The sequence below is a fragment of the Talpa europaea genome (genome assembly GCF_964194135.1).
Source record: "Talpa europaea genome assembly, chromosome: X".
Taxonomy (NCBI): domain Eukaryota; kingdom Metazoa; phylum Chordata; class Mammalia; order Eulipotyphla; family Talpidae; genus Talpa; species Talpa europaea.
Genome location: NC_140081.1, coordinates 66,201,493 through 66,226,610, shown reverse-complemented (window position 1 = coordinate 66,226,610; position 25,118 = coordinate 66,201,493). Strand labels below are relative to the sequence as shown.

Genomic DNA, 25,118 nt, shown 5'->3' with positions numbered 1-25,118 from the left:
ATAGTATAGCATTTCATTATATAAAGCTTAAAACAGTTTTATAACGCTTTCCTTTTAGGTGCACATTTGCATTTTTGCTAGTTTCAAGCTATTTTAAATATCACTGATCTAAACATTTTTGTTGTTATTGTACCCTAGTATACACATGCCCCAATTTTTCTGTCATCTATGTATGTGAACACATACACACATAATTTGTGTGTTGTATTGTGAGCATGTAATTCAACATTAGTATGTGCTCTGTGACCTTACATTCCTACCAGCAGTGTATGAGGGTTCCATTTATCCTGCAATCTCACTGATACGGTATTAGCATTTTTAAATTTTTTTGCTAATATGGTAGTTTTCTATTAGTAACTGATTCTCTTACTAATTAGCATTTTCCTGATTTCTAATATGATAGAGCACATTTGCATATATTTACTGGCCATGTGTATTTCCTCTTTTGTGAGGTAATAAATCTTTCCCCACTTTCCTAATGGTTGTGTCCTTTATAAGTTAAATCTACAACAAATATTTTTTCTAATTCTGTGCCTTTTCTGTCCCTTCATAATTTTCTTTCTTTTTTTAAAGATTTATTTATGCACACAAGAGCTGGGGTACAGGCCAGAGATTCAGGGGGGTGAGAGGATTCACCAGAGACAGAGCGGGGAACAGAACAGGCAGATTGGCTGAAATACGCTGCTGAGGGGAGCAGCGGGCAATACAGGAGAGGTCTGCTTCGCCATGTGGGTTTCTCCCTGGCCATCCTGGGATCGAACTTGTGCTGCAGAAACTGCGGATTGATTCATAGCGCGGTGCTTAACCCCTTGTGCCACCAGGGAGGCCCCCCCTTTATGATATTTTTGATGATGCATTTGTAATTTTAATGTAGTTGAATTTGTCAGTATTTTCCTTTGTGGTGAGCACTTTTGGAGTCTTAAGAAATCCTTCTATAAATACTCTTATATCTTGCTGGTGGAAATGTAGAATAGTACAACTCCTACAAAATGTAATTTAGCAATATGTACAAAAATTACATAAACATTTATCCTTTGTGTGAGCAATGCTACCTCTTGGTAGCATTTCAAAGATAGACTGGAAAAAAACATAAAATCCTGTATGCAGAAGACTTTGTCAGGACATTATTCAAAACAAAAGACTAGAGACAGTATCAATGTGCGTCACTAGGAGAGTAGTTGAATAAACTGTTATTTCCACACAATAAATTACTATGCAGCTAGGAGAGGGAAAGAGAAGAGCTCTATACATTAATTTGGGGATATTTTCAGGATGTTTTATTAAGTATAAAAAATAAATTACAGAACCGTGTTTACCATAAATTACCTTTTATTTAGGAGAGGGGAATAACTAATTAGTTATATGCATAAATATATCTGGGTGGTGTGTGTGTCCATTTGCTTATATTTTCAAAAAAGAAATAGTGGAACCATAAAACCAAAACCTAATAAAAATCATTGTTTATGGGGAAGGAAACGATGAAGGATACAGAGATGAAAGTAAGACTTCTGTGAAGGTACTATATAACAGTTTTCACTTTAGAGCCATATAAGTATTTTTATAGTTTTAAAGGTTTAGTCAAAAGAGGGAAACAATAGATCCCTTAAATTCATAAATAACCTGAAACAAATGAACCTAATTATAAAGTGGATAGCATAACCATACAGAGAAAACAAAATTATTTTAAAACAATATTTGAACATTCCTAGTGGAATAGATTTTAAAGACAAAAGTAATTGTAAAGAAACATAAAACTGTATTTAGTAGTTTATTGTTGATGGACATATTTAGCATTGTTATTGACATTTTAAAAGCCTATAAATATATTGTAGAAAAAAACTGACAGATAATTTTGCTGTTATCATTAGGAACCAATATTTTAAGCATGTATATAAAGAGATACAAATCTAAAATCAAAGAGTCTGAGAAATTTCTTGTAATAATAAATTTGAAGTAGAAATATCAGTATGGATTCATGATTTATAATTCTCTTTAAAAAAAAAAAATCCCTAGCCTTGTCCAACTGAAATGGCCCAGAAACAGCAGCAACTCAATAGCAGTGAGTACACCTAACAACACACTGTGGATTCCAAATATCATTTCCCACCAAAAGGAGCAGGGAGTCCTTTAAAAATAGGCCAGGTTTGAGTCAGGAGATGTGCAGGATAAGTTTGGGACATCTTGCTATGCCAGAAAACTGGGAAGAAATACAGGAACCTTTTTGAAGGGGTTCTCACTGGTCCTACATTGGGTAATTTGACCACCAAAAAGAATAATAACTACATTTTATTGAAACTTATCAAATATATGAAAATACATGATTTCACAATTACACTAAAAATAATTGTTGGTCACCTTTGGACATCTCTGAGGTACCAACTTATAACTACATTGTTGATTTTAAATAATTGGGGAAAAATCCAAGTTTATCCTGCCTTTCCTGTATGAGCTATGTATAGGAAAACCAAATAATTGATGACGGTAAGTTCATTATAGAATTCTAGAAAGTAAATGCAAAAGAAATAATAGAATCAGGGCAACTCCTTTTTACAATTCTTAATAAATTGATAGGTCTAGGCAGTGGTCATCAAGGGATATAAAACTCGTTAAGTGAATAGGAAAATTTCATAACAGAGGGATCAGACTAATACCACCTGAATCCACTAATCAATTTCAGCATCATTAAAATATTCTGTGCCATATGATGTGATGCAGTAGGAAGTACAAATCTTATTTATGAAGGGTTTTTTCCTAAAAATACTGAACTTGAATCTTATTAAACCTCTAAATCAGCACTATCCAGTACAACTTTCTATAATGGTGATAAATGGTCTGTAATCTGTATGATACCCACTTGCCACACATGACTGTTGAACACTTCAGATGTTACTAGTTTAACTGAGGAACTGATATTTTAAAAGTTAATTTAAATAGATATATGTGACGAGTGTCTATTGTATTAGATAACATATAGGTCTAGATTTAACTGCCAGTTTATAAGAAATAGAACTGAGGAACAAATTAAACAATACTAAGAACAACCAATCAAATCATTTGTTCTAAAAGCAAATGATGTGGTTTCTTTAATAAATCAGTGGGATGGGGGAAAAATAGATTTGAGGGGTGGGAAAGAGGGACATTAGAATAAGAGGCTTAAGATATCAAACAGCCAAAGGCTGTTTTAGATCCCTAATTAAACAACCAAATTTAAAAAGATATCTTTGAGATAATCAGGGCCACTTGAACATGAACTGGTATTAGATGATACTAAGGAATTATTAATTTTGTGAAGTGGGATAATGCCATACTAGTTACATTTTTTAAATGTCCTTATCATTTAGATGAGCATGTACTTGTATGGCCCTGAAAGTGGACATCTTCTTAAATTGTGTACCCTAGATGCCTCACTTGCCTCACTATATTGTTCCTGCGTAAGAGGAACAATAATAAAATAGCTATAGATGATTGTCATTTGTCACAGGTTATTAAGTTCTTCCCCAGCAGAATTTCTATATCTGAGATCCAAGATTTAATTTTTATTAATTTGTCAAGGATTGTATTGGTAGGCTTTGTAGAACTTCCCTATCTCTTTGTCTTGATCCAGATGAACCCCAAAAGAAGAACAAAGGTGATCCCATGAACAACCTGGAAAATTTTTACCAAGAGATGATAATGAAAAAACGTCTTGAAGAGTTCCAACTTATGAGAGGTGAACCCTTTGCTTCCCACTCACTGGTCTCAGCTACATCAGTGGGTGATAGTGGCACAGCTGAGAACCCGTCATTACTCCAGGACAAGGGAATACAGGCAGCACAGGGTAAAGGTCCCAGTCTCCATGTGGCCAAAGTTATTGATAATTCACCTGAGCAGTGTTGGACTGGGCCTAAGAAGCTGACGCAGCCAATAGAATTTGTCCCCGAAGATGAGATCCAGAGAAATCGTTTATCAGAGGAAGAGATCCGAAAAATTCCTATGTTTTCTTCATATAATCCAGGGGAACCAAACAAGGTATAGGCGAAACCAAGTAAAAAATGGGTTGTTTTCATTTTTATTTACCTCTACCTAAAGTAATACTTTTAAACTAGCTTTGATTATACCAAAGAATCATGACATAAGCATAGTGATTTTGTTTTTTCTTAACTTTGACTATTCAGTTTCTGCGTAGTATATAAGTAGCATATTTCCTGTAATGTTCTTTGTGGTTTTCTAATGTCGTTGGAATTTTAAAGAAATCTTGACGTGATCCTAGTATATATGCACTAGAAACCCCAATATGAAGGAAAAGTAACCTCCAGTTTCCTAGACTGGGAATAAAGCAAGTAGTATTCATAGGACCACCATGTCTGGTAGTCTTGGTACTTCGGAACTGGTCAATACTTAGCCCCCTGTTTGTAGAATTTACTGTTAGCACATGAATTTTCTCTTCAGAATGCTCTGTCTCACTTTCATGTGACATGTGATTTAGGTTGCTGGCAACTAAGCACAAAGTGAAAACATAAGGCCTGTAAGCCTCGAGAAATTGACAAATATCTAAGTAAAGTTGTAAGTAATATTTGTTTTATTGATCAGATTATTATTTCATATTCATGGTATATGTTATATTTAGAATGGAAAACTTCATTAACATATCACTCAAAGATGTAACACAAGTGCCTAGATCATAAACTTAGCTGTGTCTAATTTGAAAAAAAAAGGCAAAAAAAAACCCCACAAAAATTAATGTTACGTTATAGCTGTCCCTGAATTTTTTTTTCTTTAAAGGCATTGTACATGACGGATACTGAAGCAATTTCCATCAAGTGACTATATTTCTAATATATACTTGCTGTTATTCAAGGGTAGCTGGATTTCTTTAAAAATATATTATTAAATATTACTAATATAAACAGCTATGGAGAATAATATAGCAAACCAGCTTTATAGCCAACCCACCATCTTTTTTAATTCTTTATAGTTTCCATATTTGTTTAATTTAAAAAACAGTAAAGCCTTATAAAGACACCAGAAGCCTTCCTTATATCCCTTAACAATTCCATCTGCCTTTCTCCTTTCCAGAGGAAATCACTATCTTGAATTTGCAATTTATTATTCCCATGCATATTTTTGTGTTTTTACTACATATTTATATATTTATAGTTTTACATATTTTAAAACTATATAGTTGATATACTCTATAGATCCTTCTACAACTTGCTTTTATGACTGAATATACATAATGTTTTTGAAATTTACTTCTAATATATAAGAAACAGTACACTATTCTATTGTAGAAATATACTGTAATTAATTTAGCCATTCTCCTGGAGACTTTTTCCTTTCTGTTTTTTGCCATTACAATTTTTCAGCAAACCTTATAGTTCATACTCCTGTTGCACATGTACAAGAGTTTCTCTAGGATACTTTTTCAAACTCTAGGTTATAATTAGTAGGTCACAACCAGCAATTTTTAAAAACGAAACGAAACATCAAACTGCATTCCTTAGAGTAAGGGAAATTACTGTTTCTTGAAACGTGTGTGTGTATGTGTGTGTGTGTGTGTTATGTAATGTGTGTAGGGGCCAAAATATAGAATGCACTTCTTCCTGTGGATCTCAGTGAAAAAAAAATTGGGAATATGTTGCTCCATTACAGTGATTCTCAATGTATACTGGGATCATCTAGAAGGCTTGTTAAGACATAGATTGCTAAGATCCACCCCCAGAATTTTTATTCTGTGTATCTGGAATACAGTTTGGGAATTTGCATTTTCAATAAGTTCCCAGGAAATGATGCTGCTGTTGGTCTGAGAGTGACATTTTAAGAAGCACTGTTGTTGATTACATACCTAGGAGTGGAATTATTGTGATAGTAGGCTTTGTTATCTCAACTTTCAGTGAACAGGCTTTCAGAGATCTCTTTCAACATCCTTGCCAAACCTTTATAGTACTAGACTTCTAATTTTTGCAAGTATAAAATGTTTGAAAGGTATCTCATTGTTTTAATTTGCATGTTCCTGATTTCCAGGAAAATGCAATGTACTTATATATTCATTAGCCTTTCAAGAACCTTCTGAATTGTGTGTTTCATTTCTTTGCCTATTATTTGGCTATTTACTTTTTCACATTACTTATAGAGATTATTTAGCAAATATATTTAGCAAATATATTCTCCCAGTGGATAGTATCCTTTAGAAGTTGTTTCTGATGTCTTTTGTTAAAACTTAGACATACCGGATTTCAGAATGTTCCCCCTTACCTCACACCTTAATCACCTTATCAACAGATCTTCAATATGCTAACTACATTTTAGGGCTCAGACCATTTAAGGCCTTTTTTAAAGAAACCCAAAGAAAACAGAGGAAACAAAGACATTAGAGGAAATGAAAATCTCCAGATGTTAGGGCTAATGTTAAACATAGCTTGCCTCCTGGCCATATTAACATAAAACCTTGGGGCCTCCCTGCTGGCACAAAGGGTTAAGTCTCAGCACTGTGAAGCAATTGGCAGTCACTGCATCACTAGTTCGATCCCTGGCCAGGAGCTAACCCACATGGCACAGCAGACCTCTCCTGTCTTGCCTGCTGCTCCCCTCAGCAGTGTATTTCAGTGGATCCACCTGTTTTGCTTCCCACTCTATCTCTGGTGAATTTTCTCAATCCTGACACCCACTCCCACACCTCTGGCCTACACCCCAGCTCTTGTATGCATAAATAAATCTTTAAAAAAACATAAAACCTCACACTAATCTCCTGTTTTGTATCTCAGTTTAATCTTACCTTATACATCATGTCTGCCGTTCAGCAATAAGGAAATTATTAGGCAATTAATCTGAAGAAACAAAACAAGCTTCAGAGCTCAACTCAGATATGATGCAGGTTGTTGAATTATCACATATTTTAATTTAATTTAATTATTATTTATACACTTTTTACATCCTCATTCATCTTCCTCTCAGGTTAATCCCCACAAGATTACTACCACAGAGGCAACTGTGAACCATCACCATAGTCTCTTGTGCACTTCTCTCCCATGTTTTGGTCCCGCTTCCTCCCTCTCCCCAAACAAATGTCTCTGATTTATAGTTTGCCTGCTATTTTTGTCTTTTTTCCTCCTGATCCCTTGTTTGTTTTCCCTGTGTTCCTCCTATAAGTGACACCACCCAATATTTTTCTCTTTCCTTCTGACTTATTTCACAGAATATAATCCTTTCGAGCTCCATCCATGTTACTGTGAATGACATCAGTTTATCTTTTTTGATTGCTGAATAGTATTCCATGGTAGCACATATTTTTAAAATAACTAGATGAATTTGGTACAGTCTATTAAAAATAGTATACAACATGCAAAAATAGATTGGTAATGTAAGCAATAGATAGAAACAGAAGGAGATGCTAGAAGTAACAGTATAATAGAAATGATGCCTTACTAGACTCATCTGTAGACTGGGAAGGAATAAATCAGTAAGCTTAAAGGCATATCAGTAGAGTCTTAGCAAAGTGAAATTCAAAAAGAAAAAAGGCTGTTAAAAAAAACAGTACCAAGTCCAGTAACAATGGGACAATTTCAAAATGTATGACATAAACATTATAATACCAGAAAGAGAAGAAAGGAGCAGATGAAATATTTGAAGAATGGCTGAGAATTTCCAAAATTTATGACATCTGACCACAGATCCAGGATTGGAGCAGAGAATATCAAACAGGGTAAGTACCAAAAAATACTAAAGCATATTTTGTGCGAACACAGAAAACTGGAGACAAAGAGAAAATTTTGAAAACAGCCAGAGAAAACAATGACTTTACCTATAGAGGAACATAAATAAGAACTGCATTGGCTTTCTTCTCAGAAACCATGCACAGAAGAAGAGAATCAAGTGAAATATTTAAAGTGTTGGGAATAAACCCACCCACGTAGAATTCTGCATCCAGCAATGATTCTTCAAAAGTGAAGGAAAACAAAGACCTTATCAAACAGACAAAAACTGAATGAACCTGTCATCAGTAAACCTGCCTTGCAAGAAATATTATTTTTTTAAGATTTATTTATTTATACAAGGTCAGAGGCGTGGGAGGGTGAGAGAATTCGCCAGAGAGAGCGGAGAGCAGATCAAGCAGATGGGCCAAAGACACCGCTGAGGAGAGCAGCACGCAAGACAGAAGAGGTCTGCCACGCCATGTGGGTTTCTCCCTGGCTGGCCAGGAATCGAACCCATGCTGCAGAGGCTGCGGACAGCTTCACAGCACAGTGCTCAACCTGCTACGCCACCTGGGAGGCCCACAAGAAATATTTTTTTAACAAAGTTCTCCAGAGAGAAAGAAAATTATATAGGTCAGAAAGTTATAGTCTCTGTATGAGAAGGAACAGCATAGAAGAAGGAGTACATAAAGGTAAAATAAAATCTATTCTTTTTTTATTTTAAGCAACTTAAAAGATAACTGTTCAAAGTAATAGTCGTAATATGTTAAGTAATTCTAATGTATGCATTAGTGAAATGAATGGCAGGAGTGTTATGTTAATAAGGAATAGGAGAGCGGATTGTCAAATGATTCCCATTCTCTACAGTCTTTACCAGAGAATAGTCATGTATCTCTTAACATTGGGGGGGATATGTTCTGAGAAATGCATAGTTAGGAGATGTTGTCATCATGTGAATGTCATATAGTGTACTTACACAAAACTAGATGGTGTAGCTTAGACACCACTGTCATATATGCAGTCTGTTATCAGAAATGTCATTATGCAACTGATGGCTGTGGAAGCAGAAGGAATACTTTGACTCATTTTATGAGAGCAACCTTAGCTTAACTCCAAAACCAGATAAAGACATTACAATAAAAAAATCCTACAAACCAGTATCTTTATGAGCATAAATGCAGAAATCCTAAATTTTAGAAAGTCTATTTAATTAAAATATTTTATTAGAAAATTAAAATATTAAGAAATCAAATTTAGCCATGTAGGAATGGAATTATATACTGTGATCAAGTGGCAGTTATTCCAGCATCCAAGACTGATTCATACATTTGAAAATAAATTAATCCATCACATCAACAAACTAAAGAAAAATCATATTATTTCAGTTGATGTAGAAAAAGCTTTTGACAAAATCCCACACCTGTTCAGACAAAAACTTTCAGCAAACGAGGAATAGAGGGGATATACTCATCTTGATAATATCTGTAGAACCCTACAGCTGATAAAATACTTATAAGAAACTGGGTGCTTTCCCCTTTGATCAAAAACAAGGCAAGGGTGCCCCCTCTCCCCACTTCTTTTTAGTATTGTACTGAAAATATTAGTGCAATAAGAAAAGAAAAGGAAATAAAATGTACAGATTAGAAAAAAAAACTAAAACTGTCCTTTTCACAGATGGCATCTACATCTATAATGAAAATTCAAAAAAATCAACAACATGAAACAACTACTGGAAATAAAAATTTAGTATAGCAAGGTTGGAGGATATGAAGTTTACATACAAAAGTCAACTGCTTCCCTGTATATTAAGAAGTGAACAATTGAAATTGAAAACACTACTCCCTTTACAGTAGCACCACAAAAGAGTGAGATACTTACATATAAATCTAATAAAATATGTACAGAGTATATATGCAGAAAACCATAAAACCCTGCTGAAGAATTAAAGACCTAAATAAATCCAAAGATATCCTGTATCCTGTGTTCATGGACTGGAAGACTTAATATTCTTCAGATGTCAAGTCTTCCCAAGTTCATATGTAGGCTCCACAGAATCTCAACAAAATCCTAGCAAGCTATTATGTAGCGATAAACAAACTGATTCTAAGTTTACATGGAAAGATGAGATTTAGAATATCCAACACAATAATGAAGAACAGCAAAGTTGTAGGGTAAACACTGCCCACCATCAAGATTTACTATAACCAAGTAATTAAGCATTAGTGAAATAAAGATGTATAGAGTCATGTGCTATATAATGAATGATGTTTTAGTCAATGAGGAACTGCATAGATGACAGTGGTCCCAAAATTCTTACTGCCCAGCGATGCCTATTGTCATAACGTTGAAGTGTTGGACACTAGCAGCAGCCTCATACATCCCATCTTTACCATAGTATCATTTTCCCTTTTCCCTGATTTAATTTCACATTGCTTTGATCATCATGGCCTCTAAGTATACAAAATTTACTGCTAATGTTACCAATAAGAGGTCATTGACCCAGAAATGAAATTAAAAGTGATTGAGGACTATGAAAATAATCAGTGATAGTTATTACTTGTCTGTCAGATGTGTCTCATTCTAACATAGCTACAATTTTGGAAAAGTGATGAAGGCTGTTTAAGGGTCTGATTCATTGAAAGCAGTAAGACTAACAAAATTCATGAAATATGGGGAAATTTCTAATGACCTGGATTGGAGACAAGAAATAGAAGCGCTATGAAAATCAAAACCAATACAAAGTTTGCAATATTGAAAGAAAAGGCTGGATCTGATGACAACATTGAACTTACTGTTACCTGAGGGTGATTTAAACATTCAAGAATCATTACTCATCATATAATATACAAGTGAGTGGTTGACTCTACAGGCACTGATATAAAGGCAGCTGAAAATTTTGTGGAAACTCTTAGATAAGCTGACTGTGGAGGATAATCTCTTGCCAGAGAAAATTTTCATTATGGATAAAACCTCTCTATTCTGGAATGAATTCCTAAAAGGACGTTCATCCATAAGGAGGCCAAATCAGTTCCTGGTTTCAAAGCTGTTAAGGACAGGATAAGTTATTTAGGGGCAATGATGCAGGCTGCAGATTAAAACCTTTTGTGATGTGGTGTAATGTGACCCTCAAGGCCTTCAAGTATATTAATAAGCACATACTGTATGTATGTAATATACAGTGGAACTAGTAAGTCATGAATGACCCAGCTTCTCTTCCAAGATGCCCTCCTGAATTGCTGTACCAGCAAAATGGAGAATAACATACACTCCGTGATGATCACAAAACAACGAAATTGCCCAACAGTGCATTTCTCAGAACACAGTTACCTTCAATTAATTAACACATGACTGTAGATCAATTGAATACAATGGACACTTCAGAAATAAACACTGAGATATAGTGAACTGATTTTTGATAAGGGAGCAAAGACAATTCAATGGAGAAAGGATAGTCTTTTCAACAAATTGTTTTGGAACAACTATATATCCACATTTTAAAAAAAAGAATCTAGACATAGATCTTAACATTCTTCAAAAATATTAAGTTAAAATTGATCATATAACTACATGCAAAACACAATACTATGAAACTTCTAAAAGAAAACAGAAAATCTGTGACTCTATGTGTGATGGTACATTTCTAGTTACAATACCAAAAGCATGATTGTGGAAAGAAAAAACTGATAAATTAGATTTTATTAAAATTAGAAACTTCTGCTAGTGAAAGATCCTTTAAAAATAAATCAAAAGGTGAGTCACACACTGGAAGAAAATATTTGTAAATCACATGTCTGACAAATGACTTCTATCCAAAATACACAAAGAATTCCTAAGGGCCTCCCTGGTGGCGCATGGGGTTAAGCACCGCACTATGAAGCAATTCGCAGCCTCTGCAGCATGAGTTCGATCCCCAGCCAGCCAGGGAGCAACCCACATGGTGCAGCAGACCTCTCCTGTCTCGCCTGCTGCTCTTCTCAGCAGTGTATTTCAGTCAGTCTGCCTGTCTGTTCCCTACTCTGTCTCTGGTGAATCCTCTCACCCCTCATATCTCTGGCCTGTACCCCAGCTCTTATATGCATAAATAAATAAATCTATAAAAAAAAAAGAATTCCTAAAACTCAACAGCAATAAAGAACCAAATTTAAAAATGGGCAAAAGAACGGACACCTCTCAAAAAAGTCATATATATATATATATATATATATATATATGTCAAATAAATATATGAAAGGAGATCATCATTTATTATCAGAGAATTGCAAAATAAAATGAGACAATAATGAGATACCATTACATACCTATCACAATAAAATTGATAACACCAAATGCAATTGAGGATACTCAACTGTAAAAGTAAAAAGAAAGGAAGAAATAGTATCAAGCTACAAAAAGACATTGAGGCACAATAAAAGCATATTTTTGACCTTTTTATTGAAGTAATATTTGCATTGTAACATGTAAGTTTCAGATGTTCATAAAGGATCACTAAGAGTAATTCTTGTAAGTCCATATTAATAAGTGAAAGTAGTATGAAAAGAATACATTTTATAAGATTCCAATTATATGACATTCTGGAAAACATAAAACTGTAGAGTTAGAAAATAATCAGTAGCTGCCAGGAATTTGAGGGGAGAGAGGAAGAAATGAATAGTTGAAGCACAGGCCACTCTTGAGAGTAGTGAAATTATTCTGTATGCTACTGTGATGGTGGATGCAAGACATGCATTTGTCAAAACCTAAAAGACTACAGCATGAAGTGACCTTTAATGAATACAAGTATTAAAGAATCATTTAGGAGATTGCAAAACCTCAGCTAAGAATGCAGACTGTGACAAGACTATCTAAGCAACTTCAATGAAAAGATGGGGGGAAATATGGTAACCAAATTATCTTTGGAAATGTGTGGAGTCTGGAAGAGTAAAAGCAAATCCAACCATACATAATCACTATACCCTAGTTGATAATGAAGAACAGCAGAGCTGTAAGGTTGACACTACCCACCGTCAAGATTTATTATAAAAAGTTGTCGGTTTGATAAGGTTCTGTCCTATGGGGATACTGGTTAACAATTTTGATACCGATATACATGTATGTTAATATACATGTATGTTAAAAGTAAGTGGGTGACAGAGGATGGGAGCCAGTTTCCCACTGCTGGAATTTACAGATAAGCAAAGGGAGGAAGGTAGAATGGTTCATGTAGTAATAGTTTATAATTGGCTTCATCACTATGCATTCATGTTTAACTTAAGATATATACAAGTGGTTACACATAAAAATATGTGTGTATAAATACACAGGTTAGTATAAACATAATTTTTCTCTGTCAGCTGAGAGGGTCTAAATGGAATGACACTCCAGCAGCAGAAAGGACTTCAGGCATCGAGATCTTAGTTTCTAATAATAACAAAAGGAACCATAGCTCTTTGGAAAAATGGCTGATTTTAGTACTGAGGCAAGAAATATACAAGATGGGCCTTGAGCATCTTGTAGTGTGAGAAGCTGTAAAAACAACGCAAAAACATTGGAATATGTCAAAGAAGCAAAGCTAAAGCAATATGTGCAACAAACTTAATTAATTGGATTATAACCCAAGGGATAGAATGAATATTCATGAGTTCATAAGGATATAATAAAACAATTGGATAAATGGGAAAAAAGAGACAAATATCCCATGCAGAAGAATAATTTATATAGATATTCAACCTCAAGAAGAGGTAGCATAACTATCCTCTCCTTAGTCTTGAGCTACTCAGTGACTTCTTTCGAAAGAGTACAGTATGGAAAGGCAGGGAAAAGCAGTGTTTGTTACAGTATAGAAACCTGACAAACATTGCTTCAACTAGGTAATGAAGGCCAACATCAACAGTCATAAATCATGTTAATAGTATGTTTGTTGGATATGATGTGATCAAAATTGTACTTTGTGGTCTCCCTCCCAATAACTCTAATCCCAGTCTAGCCATGAGAAAAACACCAGAAAAATTCTAGTGGATGTACATCCTAAAATATACCTAACCAATACTTTTCAAAACTGTCAATATCATTAAAAACAGGGCCAGTTTGAGAAAATGCCACAGACAGATGGAGTCTAATGACACATGAAAAGTAAATGTACTGTCTGGGGTCCTGGAACAGAAAAAGGACATTAGGGAAAACCTAAGGAAACCTAAATAAACTGAACTTGAGTTAATAAGAGTGTAGCAATATTGGGCCTCCCCTGGTGGCGCAGCGGTTGAGCGCTGGGCTGCGAGCTGCCCACATGGCACAACAGACCTCTCCTGCCATGCCCGCTGCTCCCCTTAGCATTGTATTTCGTCCGTCTGCCTGTTCTGTTCCCCGCTCTGGCTCTGGTGAATTCTCTCACCCTTCCGCACTTCTGACTGTACCCAGTGCTTATATAAATAAATAAATCAATCAATCTTTAAAAAAAAAAAGCGTGTAGCAATATTCATTAATTTTAACGTGCCATTGTAAGATTAATAACGGGTAAATGGGAACTCTGTACAATCTTCTTAATTTTTCTGTAATTTAAAGCTATTCTAAAAATAGTCTGTTTTAAAAAGATTTAAAACAAGAAACTGAAGCAGAATACATAGTGTAATACCACTTATATAAAGTTTAAAACTTGCAAAACAATACTGTGTATTGCAGGAGACTAAAAAGAGCTTCACGCTCTATTATCAATTGGGAGTTTGTGTTTTTCTGTTTTATAGAAGTGTATTGTTTTTGAGTCTAGCTGTATCTTTATGTGTGTGTCTTAATTTATATACATACATATAAATATATATGTGATGGATATATCCATACATATACATCCATGTGTTTGTGTGTGTATTTGGAGCAGAGAGGATGCATTCCAAGCAAGAAGTGACTGACCACCTCAAGTGGAAGTACTTGATTTTAAAAAAATTCATTTCAAAGGGGAACAAGCTTGGTGTGGATCTTTCTTACTTGGTGAGGAACTTGCAATATGTTTCACATACGCTTTATGGTTATTTAATTTTATGATGCTTTCATCATGAGTATTTCAGACCTAAAATTCCAGCTCACCTGAAACAACTAAGTGAATCACAAGTCAGTTATTTTATGCCTTACCTTTAACATATAAATATAGTTAAATGCTAAATACTTAGGGACATAAACAGTCTACTAATTGTTACTGTTACATATTTATTCATATGTTCCAGTTATATTTATTCATATGTTTAATGGTTAAGTCATTTTAGTGGGCTCTATTTTCTAGCTCTTTGCTTTTGGTGCACCTCTCTGAATTCTTCTTACATTCCTTGAAGCTATAAAGTATATAATTTATGCTAGTTAATAGAGATCTCTTTTTTTCTCCTCTATCTTTTTTTATTATAGTAAAATACATAACACTTGAGACCTGCCCTCCTAACAAAATTTTAAGTGTACATTGCAATATTGTTAACTACAGCATTATGTTTTACAGCAGATCTGTAGAACTTTTTGTCTTGCATGATGAAATTTTATACTACTGAACAGCAACTCATTTCATCCTTCCCCAGCAACTAGCAACCACTACTGTCTTACTTTGATGAGTTTGACTACTGTAGATACCATGTATAAGTGAAATCAAGTGATATTTGTCCTTCTGTGACTGGCTTATTCCACTTAGTATAATGTTCTCACTGTTTATTCATGTTGTGCATATGACAAGATTTCCTCCCTTTTTCTGTCTGATTAATATTCCATAGTATATATATATACCACATCTCCTTTTTTCATCTGTGATGGACATTTAGGTTGTTTCTCCCTTTTTGTGATTGTGAACAATGCTGCAGCAGCAAACATGTGAGTTCAGTTATCTTCAACATCTTTATTTTAATTCTTTTGATTAAGTACCTGGAAGTGCGATTATGGGGTCATATGGTAGTTATATTTTTAATTTTCTGAGGAACTTCCATACTGTTTTCAATCAGTATTTATTTTCTGTATGTTTTCTGTCCCAAAAATGTTTATTTTGATCTTTTGTTCATTTTTTTTTAAGGGGATTGTGTTTTTGCTATTGAGTTGTAGGAATTTGTCATGTTTTTGATATGCTCTAATCAGATATATGGCTACCAAATATTTTCTCCATTTAGAAGGTTGCCTTTTCACTTTGCTGATTGTTACATTTGCTGTACATAGTTTTTTTTGTTGTTGATGTAGTATACTTTATTTTAGCTTTTGTTGCCTGTGCTTCTGATGTAGTATCTAAGAAATCAATTGCCAAGGCCAATGTCATAAAGATTTTTCTCTGTGTTTTCATCTGGGAGTTTTGGAGTTTCAGATCTTATGTTTTATTCTTTAAGCCCTTTGAGTTGATTTTTGTGTAAGACATAAGAGTCCAATTTCATTCTTTTGTATATGGATTTGTCAACTTTTCCCAACACTTTGTTGAAGGAACTATCCTTTCCTCATTGTGTTTTTACTTCTTTCTGCCTTGTTGACCAGTTGACTGTATGTGTGTGTTTATTTCTGGGCTCTGTATTCTGTTCCTTGACTATGTGTGTGTCTTTATGCTAGTAAAGACATGCTGTTTTCATTACAGTAGTGAGGTCTTCGGTTTTGTTCTTATTCCTCAAGATTTCTTTGACTATTTGGGGTCTCTTGTAGTTCCATAATTTAGGATTGTTTATTTCTATAAAAATACTATTGTAATTTTAGTAGGTTTTGCATTAAATCTGTAGATTCCTTTGGATAGTGTGGACATTTTAACAATATTGTTTTCCAATCCATGAACATAGGACATTTTTGCATTTGTGTATTTTTTAATTTCCTTGAAGAATGTTCTGTGATTTTCAGTGTGTCAGTCTTTTGCCTCCTTGCTTGTTATTTTTTTTCATTTGAGGTATTATTGACATACAGAAAAGCTGTACATATTTAATGTGTGCCTCTTGATGAGTTTGAACATAAATACACACCTTAAAAACTGCCACCATATACAATCCCCTAAACTTAACCCATCACCTCCATAAATTTCCTCTTTTTCTTTTGATAAAGAATGGTTAACATAACATCTATCCTTTTACCAAATTTTTAAGAATCCAATGAAGTATTGTTAACTAAATCCAATGTATTGTACAGTAGATCTCTAGGACTTAATCATCTTGCATATATGAAACTATGAGAATAAATGAAACCCTTTGATGAACACCTCCTGGATTACCCCTCCTCGAGACCCTCATAAACACCATTATGCTTTCAGCTTCTATTAATTTGACTGTTTTGGATTCCTGATATAGGTGGAATAATGTAGTGTTTGTTCTTTCTTATTTATTTCACTTAAAATGGCTTCCAGGTTCATCTGTTTTATAGCGAATGACAAGTTGTTTTTCTTTTTTAAGATTTAAAAATATAATAATATCTTTTTACACCATAATTTATTTGTCCATTCATCTTTTAGTGAACTTTTTTGTTGTTTCTGTGTCTTTGCTATTGCATATATTGCTTTAATAAACATTGGAATTCGGTTATTTCTTCTAGATTTTGATTCCAGTTATTTTGGATAATATATCCAGAAGTAAAATTGCTGGATTATGTGGAATTTTTTTTAGATTTATTTTTATTTATTAGTGCATACAAGAACTGAGGTATAGGCCAGAGTTAGCAGGGTGGGGGTAATGGGGAGGAGAGAAAATTTACCAGAGACAGAGTGGGAAGCAGAACAGGTGGATCTAAGGAAATACATTACAGAGGGGAGCAGCGGGTAAGAGAGGAGAAGTCTGCTGCGCCATGTGGGTTAGCTCCCTGGCCAGGGATCAAACTAATGTCGCAATGACTGGCATAGCTTGATAGCCTGAGACTTAACCCCTCTGCCATCAGGGAGGCCCCAATTATGTGGAAGTTTTATTTTTATTTTTTGAGAAAACTTCATACTGTTTTCCATGGTGGTTTTACCACAGTATATTCCTGCCAGCACTTACCTTTATTTTAATTATTTATTAATACATCCCAACAGGCATAAGGTGATATGATAGCTCATTGATCTCAATATGGTTTTGATTTGCATTTCCCTGGTGATTACTGGTGCTAAAAAGCATCTTTTCATCTATCTGTCAGCTGCTTGTCTTTTTTAAAGAAATGTCTATGCAGGTCCTTTGGCATTTTTTTAAACTGGAATTTTTTTTTGCTCTTGAGTTTTAGCAATTCCTTATATATTTTAGATCTTAACCCTTTCCCATATATATGATTTGCAATCATTTTCTTTCACTCCGCAGGTTGCCTTTTCACTTTGCAGAGAGTATCCTTTGCTGTGCAGAAGGTTTTTAGTTGATGTAGTCCCACTAGTCTATTTTTGCTTTAATTTGCTTGTATTTTTGATGTCATGTCCAAGAAGTTTTTTCCCTATTTTCTTCTAGGAATTTTAGAGTTTTGTGTCTTATTTTTAAGTCATTAATACATTTTAAGTTGATTTTTGTTTGTTATGAGTATCCAGTTTTATTTTCTTTGGTACTCAATACTCAGTTTTCCCAATATCATTTATTGAAGAGACTGTTTTTTCCATAATTTGTATTTTTATCTCCCTTGTCAAAGATCAGTTTTTCATAAATGTGTGACTTTATTTCTGGGTTCTCTATTATGTCCCATTGGTGAATGTGTCTGCCTTTTATGTCAGTATCATACTGTTTTGATTACTTCAATTTGAAATCAGAAAGTGTGATGCATCCCGCTTTTTTCTTTTTTCCTCAAGATTGCTTTCTCCACTTGGGGTCTCTTGTTACCATAGGAATTTTTAGATTTTTTAAATTTTCATAAAAATTAGGAAATTGTGGTTTTGGTAAGGATTGCATTGAATCTGTAGATCACTTTGGGCAGTATCAACATTTTTGGCAATGTTAATACATTTAATTCATGGATGTGGGATGTCTTTCCATTTATGTGTGTTTTTCTGATCAATATTTTATTGTTTTTTGTATGCAAGTCTTTCAGCTCCTTGATTCAGTTTACTCATATCTTACTCTTCTCGATCTATTGGAAATGGGATTATTTTCTTGATTTCCTTTTCCGATAGTTCACTATAAGTGCTACTAATTTATGTATATTGATTTTGATTTGATTACTAGTTCTAGCAGTTTTATTGTGGAATCTTTAGGATTTTTTTCTGTTACATGGGATCATGTCATACATAAACAGATCATTATATTTATTCTTTTCCAATTTGGATGCTCTCTGTATATTTCTTTTTTGTCTAATTGTTCTGGCTAGACTTCCAGTATTACATGTTGAATTAAAAACAGAGTGAGCATCCTTGCCTAGAGAAAAGCTTCCAGCTTTTCACTGTTGAGCATGAGATTAGCTATAGTATTTTCATCTATAGCCTTTATTATTCTGAGGTAAAATCCTTCTTTTCCTAGTTTGTTGAACATTTTTATTATGATAGGATTTTAGATTTTGTCAAATATTTCTCATGCACCTGTTGAGGATTATCGTAATTTTTACCTTTCATCCGGTTAATGTGATATATCATGTTGATGGTTTTTCCTATGTTGAACCATTTTTGCATCCCAGAGATAAATCCCACTTGGAATGAGCTTTTAATGTGCTTTTGAATTTATTTTGCTAGTTTCCTGTTGAGTTTTTGTACATCTGTGTTCATCAGGGATACTGGCCTGTAGCTGTCTTTACTTGTACTCGCTTTTTCTGCTTCTAGTATCATGAAAATGGTGGCCTCATAAAATAAGTTTGGGAGTGTTCTGTCCTCTTCAGTTTTTTTGGAAGAGTTTGAGAAAAGTTGACATTAATTCTTAAAATGTTTGGTAGAATTCACCCATGAGCTTTTCTTTGTTGGTTGGTTTTTAATTACTGATTTAATCTCATTACTAATTATTAATCTGTTCAGTTATTCTATTCATGGTTTAGTCTGGGAGATTCTATGTTTCTAGGAATATACCCTTTTGTTCTAGGTTATCCAATTTGTTTGGCATATAATTATTCATTGTAGGCTCTTGTGATCCTTTATATTTCTTTTTTTTAAAGTCATATTTTATTTTCTAATTATCATTTATTTTTTTTAAGATCTATTCATTTATGCATACAAGAGCTGGGGTACAGGACAGAGATGCAGGGGGTAAGAGGATTCACCAGAGACAGAGTGGGGTACAGAATAGGCAGACCAACTGAAATACACTGCTGAGGGGAGCAGCGGGCGAGACAGGAGAGGTCCGCCTCACCATGTGGGCCCCTCCCTAGCTGTCTTTTTTTTTTTTTTTTAAGATAGATTTATTTATTTATTTATTTATTTATTTATTTATACGAGCACTGTGTACAGTCAGAAGCGCGGGAGGGTGAGAGAATTCACCAGAGCCAGAGTGGGGAACAGAACAAGCAGACCAACGAAATACACTGCTGAGGGGAGCAGCGGGCACGGCAGGAGAGGTCTATCGCACCATGTGGGACCCTCACCGGGGGCTGGGGATCAAACCGGCACTGCAGAGGCTGTGGGCAGCTTCGCAGCCCAGCGCTCAACCACTGCACCACCAGAGGAGGCCCCATCCTTTATATTTCTGTGGCATCAGTTTCATTTCTGATTTTGGGTCTAAGGGAGATTTTCTTAGTCTAGCTAAGGATAGTTAATTTTATTAATCTTTTAAAAATAAAAACCCAGCTGTTATGTTAATTTTTTCTATTGTTTAGCTAATCTTTATTTCATTTATTTCTGCTCTAACCTTTATTATTATGGTTTTTCCTCATGGTAACTTTGGTCTTAGTGTTTCTTTTTCTAGTTCCTTGAGATATAGAATTAAGTTGTTTATTTGAGATCTTTATCCTTTTTTAATGTAAGCATTTAGTGCTAAAAACTTCCCTCTTAGTACTACTCTTGCTACATCTTTAAAATTTGATATGTTACGGTTTTATTTTAGTTTCTCTGACGGTATTTTCTAATTTCCTATTGATTTTTTTACCCATTCATTATTCAAGAATATGTTTTTTAATTTCTTCATATTTGTAAATTTTCCTTCTGATGTTGATTTCTGGTTTTATTACATTGTGGTCTCTTTTCATTCTTCTTAAATTTAAGACTTGCTTTGTGATTTAACATGATCTATATTGGAGAATGTTCAATTTGTGCTTGATAAGAATATGTATTCTGTCAACGATGGGTGGAATGATCTGTGTATGTTAGGTTCATTTTGTCTGTAGTGTTCAAATCTACTGGGTCCTTATTCTTCTGTCTCAAATTTCTATCCATTATTGGATGTGAGTATTGAAATCCAGTATTAGGATGTTGATGTCTATTTTTCCTTCAGTTCTCTCAAAGCTTTATATACTTAGGTATTCTATGTATTCATAATCATCATATCTTCTTGGTGAATTGACTCTTTATCATTAAGTGTTGTTCTTCTTTGTCTCTTCTAACAGTGTTTTACTTAAAGTCTATTTCGGCTTATATAAGCATAGCCACCCCTGCTCTTTTTGTCACTCTTTACATGAAATATCTTTTTCTGTCCTTTTTACTTTCAGTGTATATGTGGCCATAAATCTAAAGTGAGTTTCTTATAGACAGCATATAATTGAATCTTGTTTTTTTTAATATATTAAGTTACTTTATGTCTTTGATTAATCCATGGGAATTTGATTATTGCCAGTTTATTAATTTTCAGTCCTTATAGCTCTTTTGTCCCTCTTTTCCTCTCTTAATGTCTTCCTAGTATTTCACTGATTTTTTTTTTCTGTTGTGATGTGCTTTTCTCCTTTCTCATTTTCTTTTGTGTATCTTCTATAGGTATTTTCTTTATAGTTACAATGGGCTTACTTAAAACATCTTATAACAATCTTCTTTAAGCCAGTAACAAGTTCAGTTGTATTGAAGAGTTCTTTTTTATTTTCTAGAATATTTATTTTTTTTAACAGCAGACCATTCCTAATAGAATACATAGTGTCTGTTATTTTCCTGAAAATATTTGTGATTTTTTTTGTGGATTTGTCCTCCTGGTTATTTTCATTTTTATTTGTTCTATTCTGTCTTTCATTTTAGCAGTTTTCCTTAGATGCCTGCTAATCCTTGTTGATTTTTATGATTGGGGCCATAAAATGAATTGCAAGCTCTGAGCTTATTAAAGGCCTTTATTGACTGTGAATTTCATTTTAAAGTCATCTGGGTAGTTCATTTGTTGGTGAAATTCTCCATTGCAAATCAGTGTTTTCAGATTTTCTTCTTCTGTCTAATCAGACTCTCTAAAGAGAGCTTTTCTAAACTCTTGCTTGGGAGGGTACTATCAGCATTCTAGTAACCAAATGGCAGGGAATGTCTGGGATCTACTCAGCTTTCAGTATACATTACAGTATTGCCGTTAGCCTCTTTGCTTTCAGAAACAATATTCACACCCTCAACTGTCTCTGGTAGCCCCCACATTCAAAGAATAAACCTCCAGTGTTCACTAGGACTGAGAATGACAGCATATTGTAGGAGAGGATATTTAAAGATCTAGTTGGTTTTAAACAGCTACCTACCTTATCTTAACTCTACCCCTTTACATCTATTTCCAAAAGTAGTTGAAGCTATCATTTCCTGAACCGTTTGACAATTCTTAGGCATAGATTTAGTACTTGGTTTTCCCCACTGCTGGTTTAAGATTCAGCTTTTTTGAGGGCACTGATACAGTTATTTTCCAGCTTCTAAATATTGTTATTATTTTCAGCTTTCCTTGTTCTTCCAGGCTTTGTGGATTTGTGTTTTTTTTAATAAAATGTTCTTATAGTTTCAGGGAGTTCTCTGGAGGGAGTGAACTTAGATGCATGTGTTCAATCCACGGTCTTTGAAACTAATGCTAACCACAAGGAAGTAATTGCCTTACCTCCCTCATGTAATATTTCTGTTGATCCTTGGTTTATATTAGGTGTTATACCTGAAGAACCTTAGCCCTCGGGTGACTGAAAGAGATCTTGTCTCATTGTTCGCTCGGTTCCAGGAGAAAAAAGGACCTCCAGTTCAATTCCGAATGATGACTGGACGAATGAGGGGACAGGCTTTTATAACCTTCCCCAGTAAGTAGCTTCATCTGAATAATTACTCATTTGCAGGATCCATGCAATAGAAACTACCTATACCTTCTCTAGTTTAGATATAGCCCTTTCCTTTCACCATGGCATATGAGAATCATATATTTGAGCCATTAAATGGGAAGAAGGTAAGTAAGGAATATATATTTTCAGCGCCCCCTATCCTCCCTTCTATGCTTTCTCTCTTCCATTGACAGTTGACTACTACCTTTCCCAATTTCTCAGATTTTCCCTAATGTTGGTACTTCCTTCTCACCGTATCAGAACTGTTTTTCCTTTGCTGACAATAGTATTTTTAGACCAAGTTATAATTATATTACTTATAAGTAATCAGAACATTTGTGCCTGCCCTATTTCCTATTTCTTTTAGGACTAAGAAATTGCATGCTAATATGCTAATTCACTAATAATTCCTACTAAACTAGTGTATGATGTTACATTTCTTTTAACTGTTATTTGCATCTTAATACATGACTTAAGTATCGTAATTCAAAGAGAAGAGTAATAGGGATTTCAGTTTCTGTGACAGACTACTTTCTTTTGGGGCAAGCTGAGTAGCATCTATACCTTTATTATCCCCAGATGATCATCATTTATAAAAAACCTAGTGATCTACATATAGGCATGTACTTTTATACATGAACAGTGTCAAACCCTATCCACTGTTTATATTGTCTTTTACCATCTTTCCTTTTTTACTGAAGGTTTGTGCATCCTCTGCCCCGGTGATTTTCAGTCATTTTAAGTATGAAGATCCTTTTTAAACTCAAAAATATTCCATGGACTTCCACCTATTATGACCCATTAATTGGACATATATATAACAAAGATGCTTTATAAACTAAGTATTTTAATGGATATTTTACTGATCATAGCAGCAGCTATCTACATTTGAAAATTTGTAGTACATACATATATGAGACATAAATTGATTCAGTCTCAAGACATAACTTGTCTACTTAAGGTTTCACAGATTCTGGGCAATAATTCCACTACTGTCTAATTTCCCACATCTCACATCTAGGCTTTGAGGCCCATATGTTGTATACTTCTGCTATACACTGTATACTCTTACACTTTAAACTTATATATTTCTACAAAGGTTTTTAAATATTAATTCCAATGAGAGCTTCCACAACCACTTTACCATTAAAAAAAAAAAACAAAGCTTTCTCGATACCATGATTAACTTCTTATATTTATGTTATTCATTTTGAAAATTATGTCATCCTTACCATACTTATAGTCAGTTATCTAAGTTAGAAGCTCATGTATTTTTAGTTAGGGCTTGATTGTCTTTAGAACACTATATCCTTGTTTATTTATCTATATCATTGAATTAGGAAACACTCAAATATCCACCTCAAGTTTTTATTGTCATTATTCTTGGCCATTAGTTTAATTTTGCTAAGTTTGATAATGAAATCAAGTAACTATATCACTTGATAGCCTACATTTAACTCCAAGGCTAAACAGCCTAGACTAGGCTTGGAATGGAATTGAATTCTTATACCCTACTTAAATTGATGTTTTTTTCTTTCTCTTTTAGATAAGGAGAAAGCATTGCAAGCATTGCATCTAGTAAATGGATATAAACTGCATGGGAAAATATTGGTGATCGAATTTGGAAAGAACAAAAAGCAAAGATCAGATTTCCAGGATACTTCCCTCATATCATCTGCTACCAATAACACTCCAGAAATCAGTGGCAGCTAGGAGATATATAGAGTGTAAATCCTGGGAGGTCTTTCTTGCACTAGAATTATGGGTCTAGGATTTGTATATAGATAGTAATTTTGTTTGGAATTAAGGAGGAAAAGCTAAGTGGGAGAGAGAAAAATCTAATTAAGACAATACATTTCAGCTTTTGGAAAGAATTGGTAAAAAATATTTTCTATAATCAAAGGCCATATAGGACAGACAATATGCTGAGTATGAAGGCTAGGCCACAAAGAATATAATTTTCTCAGGACAAATTACAAAGGATTTTTTTCACAGATTTTTTGTTAGTGTTTATAATTTATCTGGGATCTTAAGTATTTATCCCTAGAGATGAAATTCCTTTCAAGACTGCCTCCTGTATACAGAACTAAAAAGCAAATGTTGAACTATTCACTAGACTCCATTTGTCCCTAGTTATCCACCTGTAAATAAATGACTAGTATCCCAGTCCTAAATATCAGCAGATGCAGTTAAATGAAAACTATCAACAGAGATAGTAGGTAGTTTCATAAGTCAGTTCACATATTTAATGAATGCTTCCCTACACATGTCTTCAGAAAGCTATATATTTTTCTAATGAAAGCTTTTAAATCAAAATATTGATTTTCTCGTGATCTTTGAAGCTAGCTACCATTGAGTAACCATTAATTCAAAGCAATAAACAATAAGTCTAATATATGTTAGGTATTAGGTATATGAATTTTAGAAGAGGAAATA

General features: G+C 34.1%; 1 protein-coding gene across 1 annotated transcript in view; it reads left to right on the top strand.

The window, feature by feature from the left end:
- The window catches only part of RBM41 (RNA binding motif protein 41), a gene marked incomplete at both ends in the record, with an annotated part of 55,382 nt that extends 30,987 nt beyond the window's left edge, over positions 1-24,395 (top strand). The window contains 3 exons of the mRNA XM_084258983.1: positions 3,605-4,008; positions 22,517-22,664; positions 24,229-24,395. Coding sequence (XP_084115109.1) covers positions 3,605-4,008; positions 22,517-22,664; positions 24,229-24,395 — 719 coding nt within the window. The remainder of the gene's footprint in view (positions 1-3,604; positions 4,009-22,516; positions 22,665-24,228) is intronic.
- Positions 24,396-25,118: the final 723 nt, after the last annotated feature.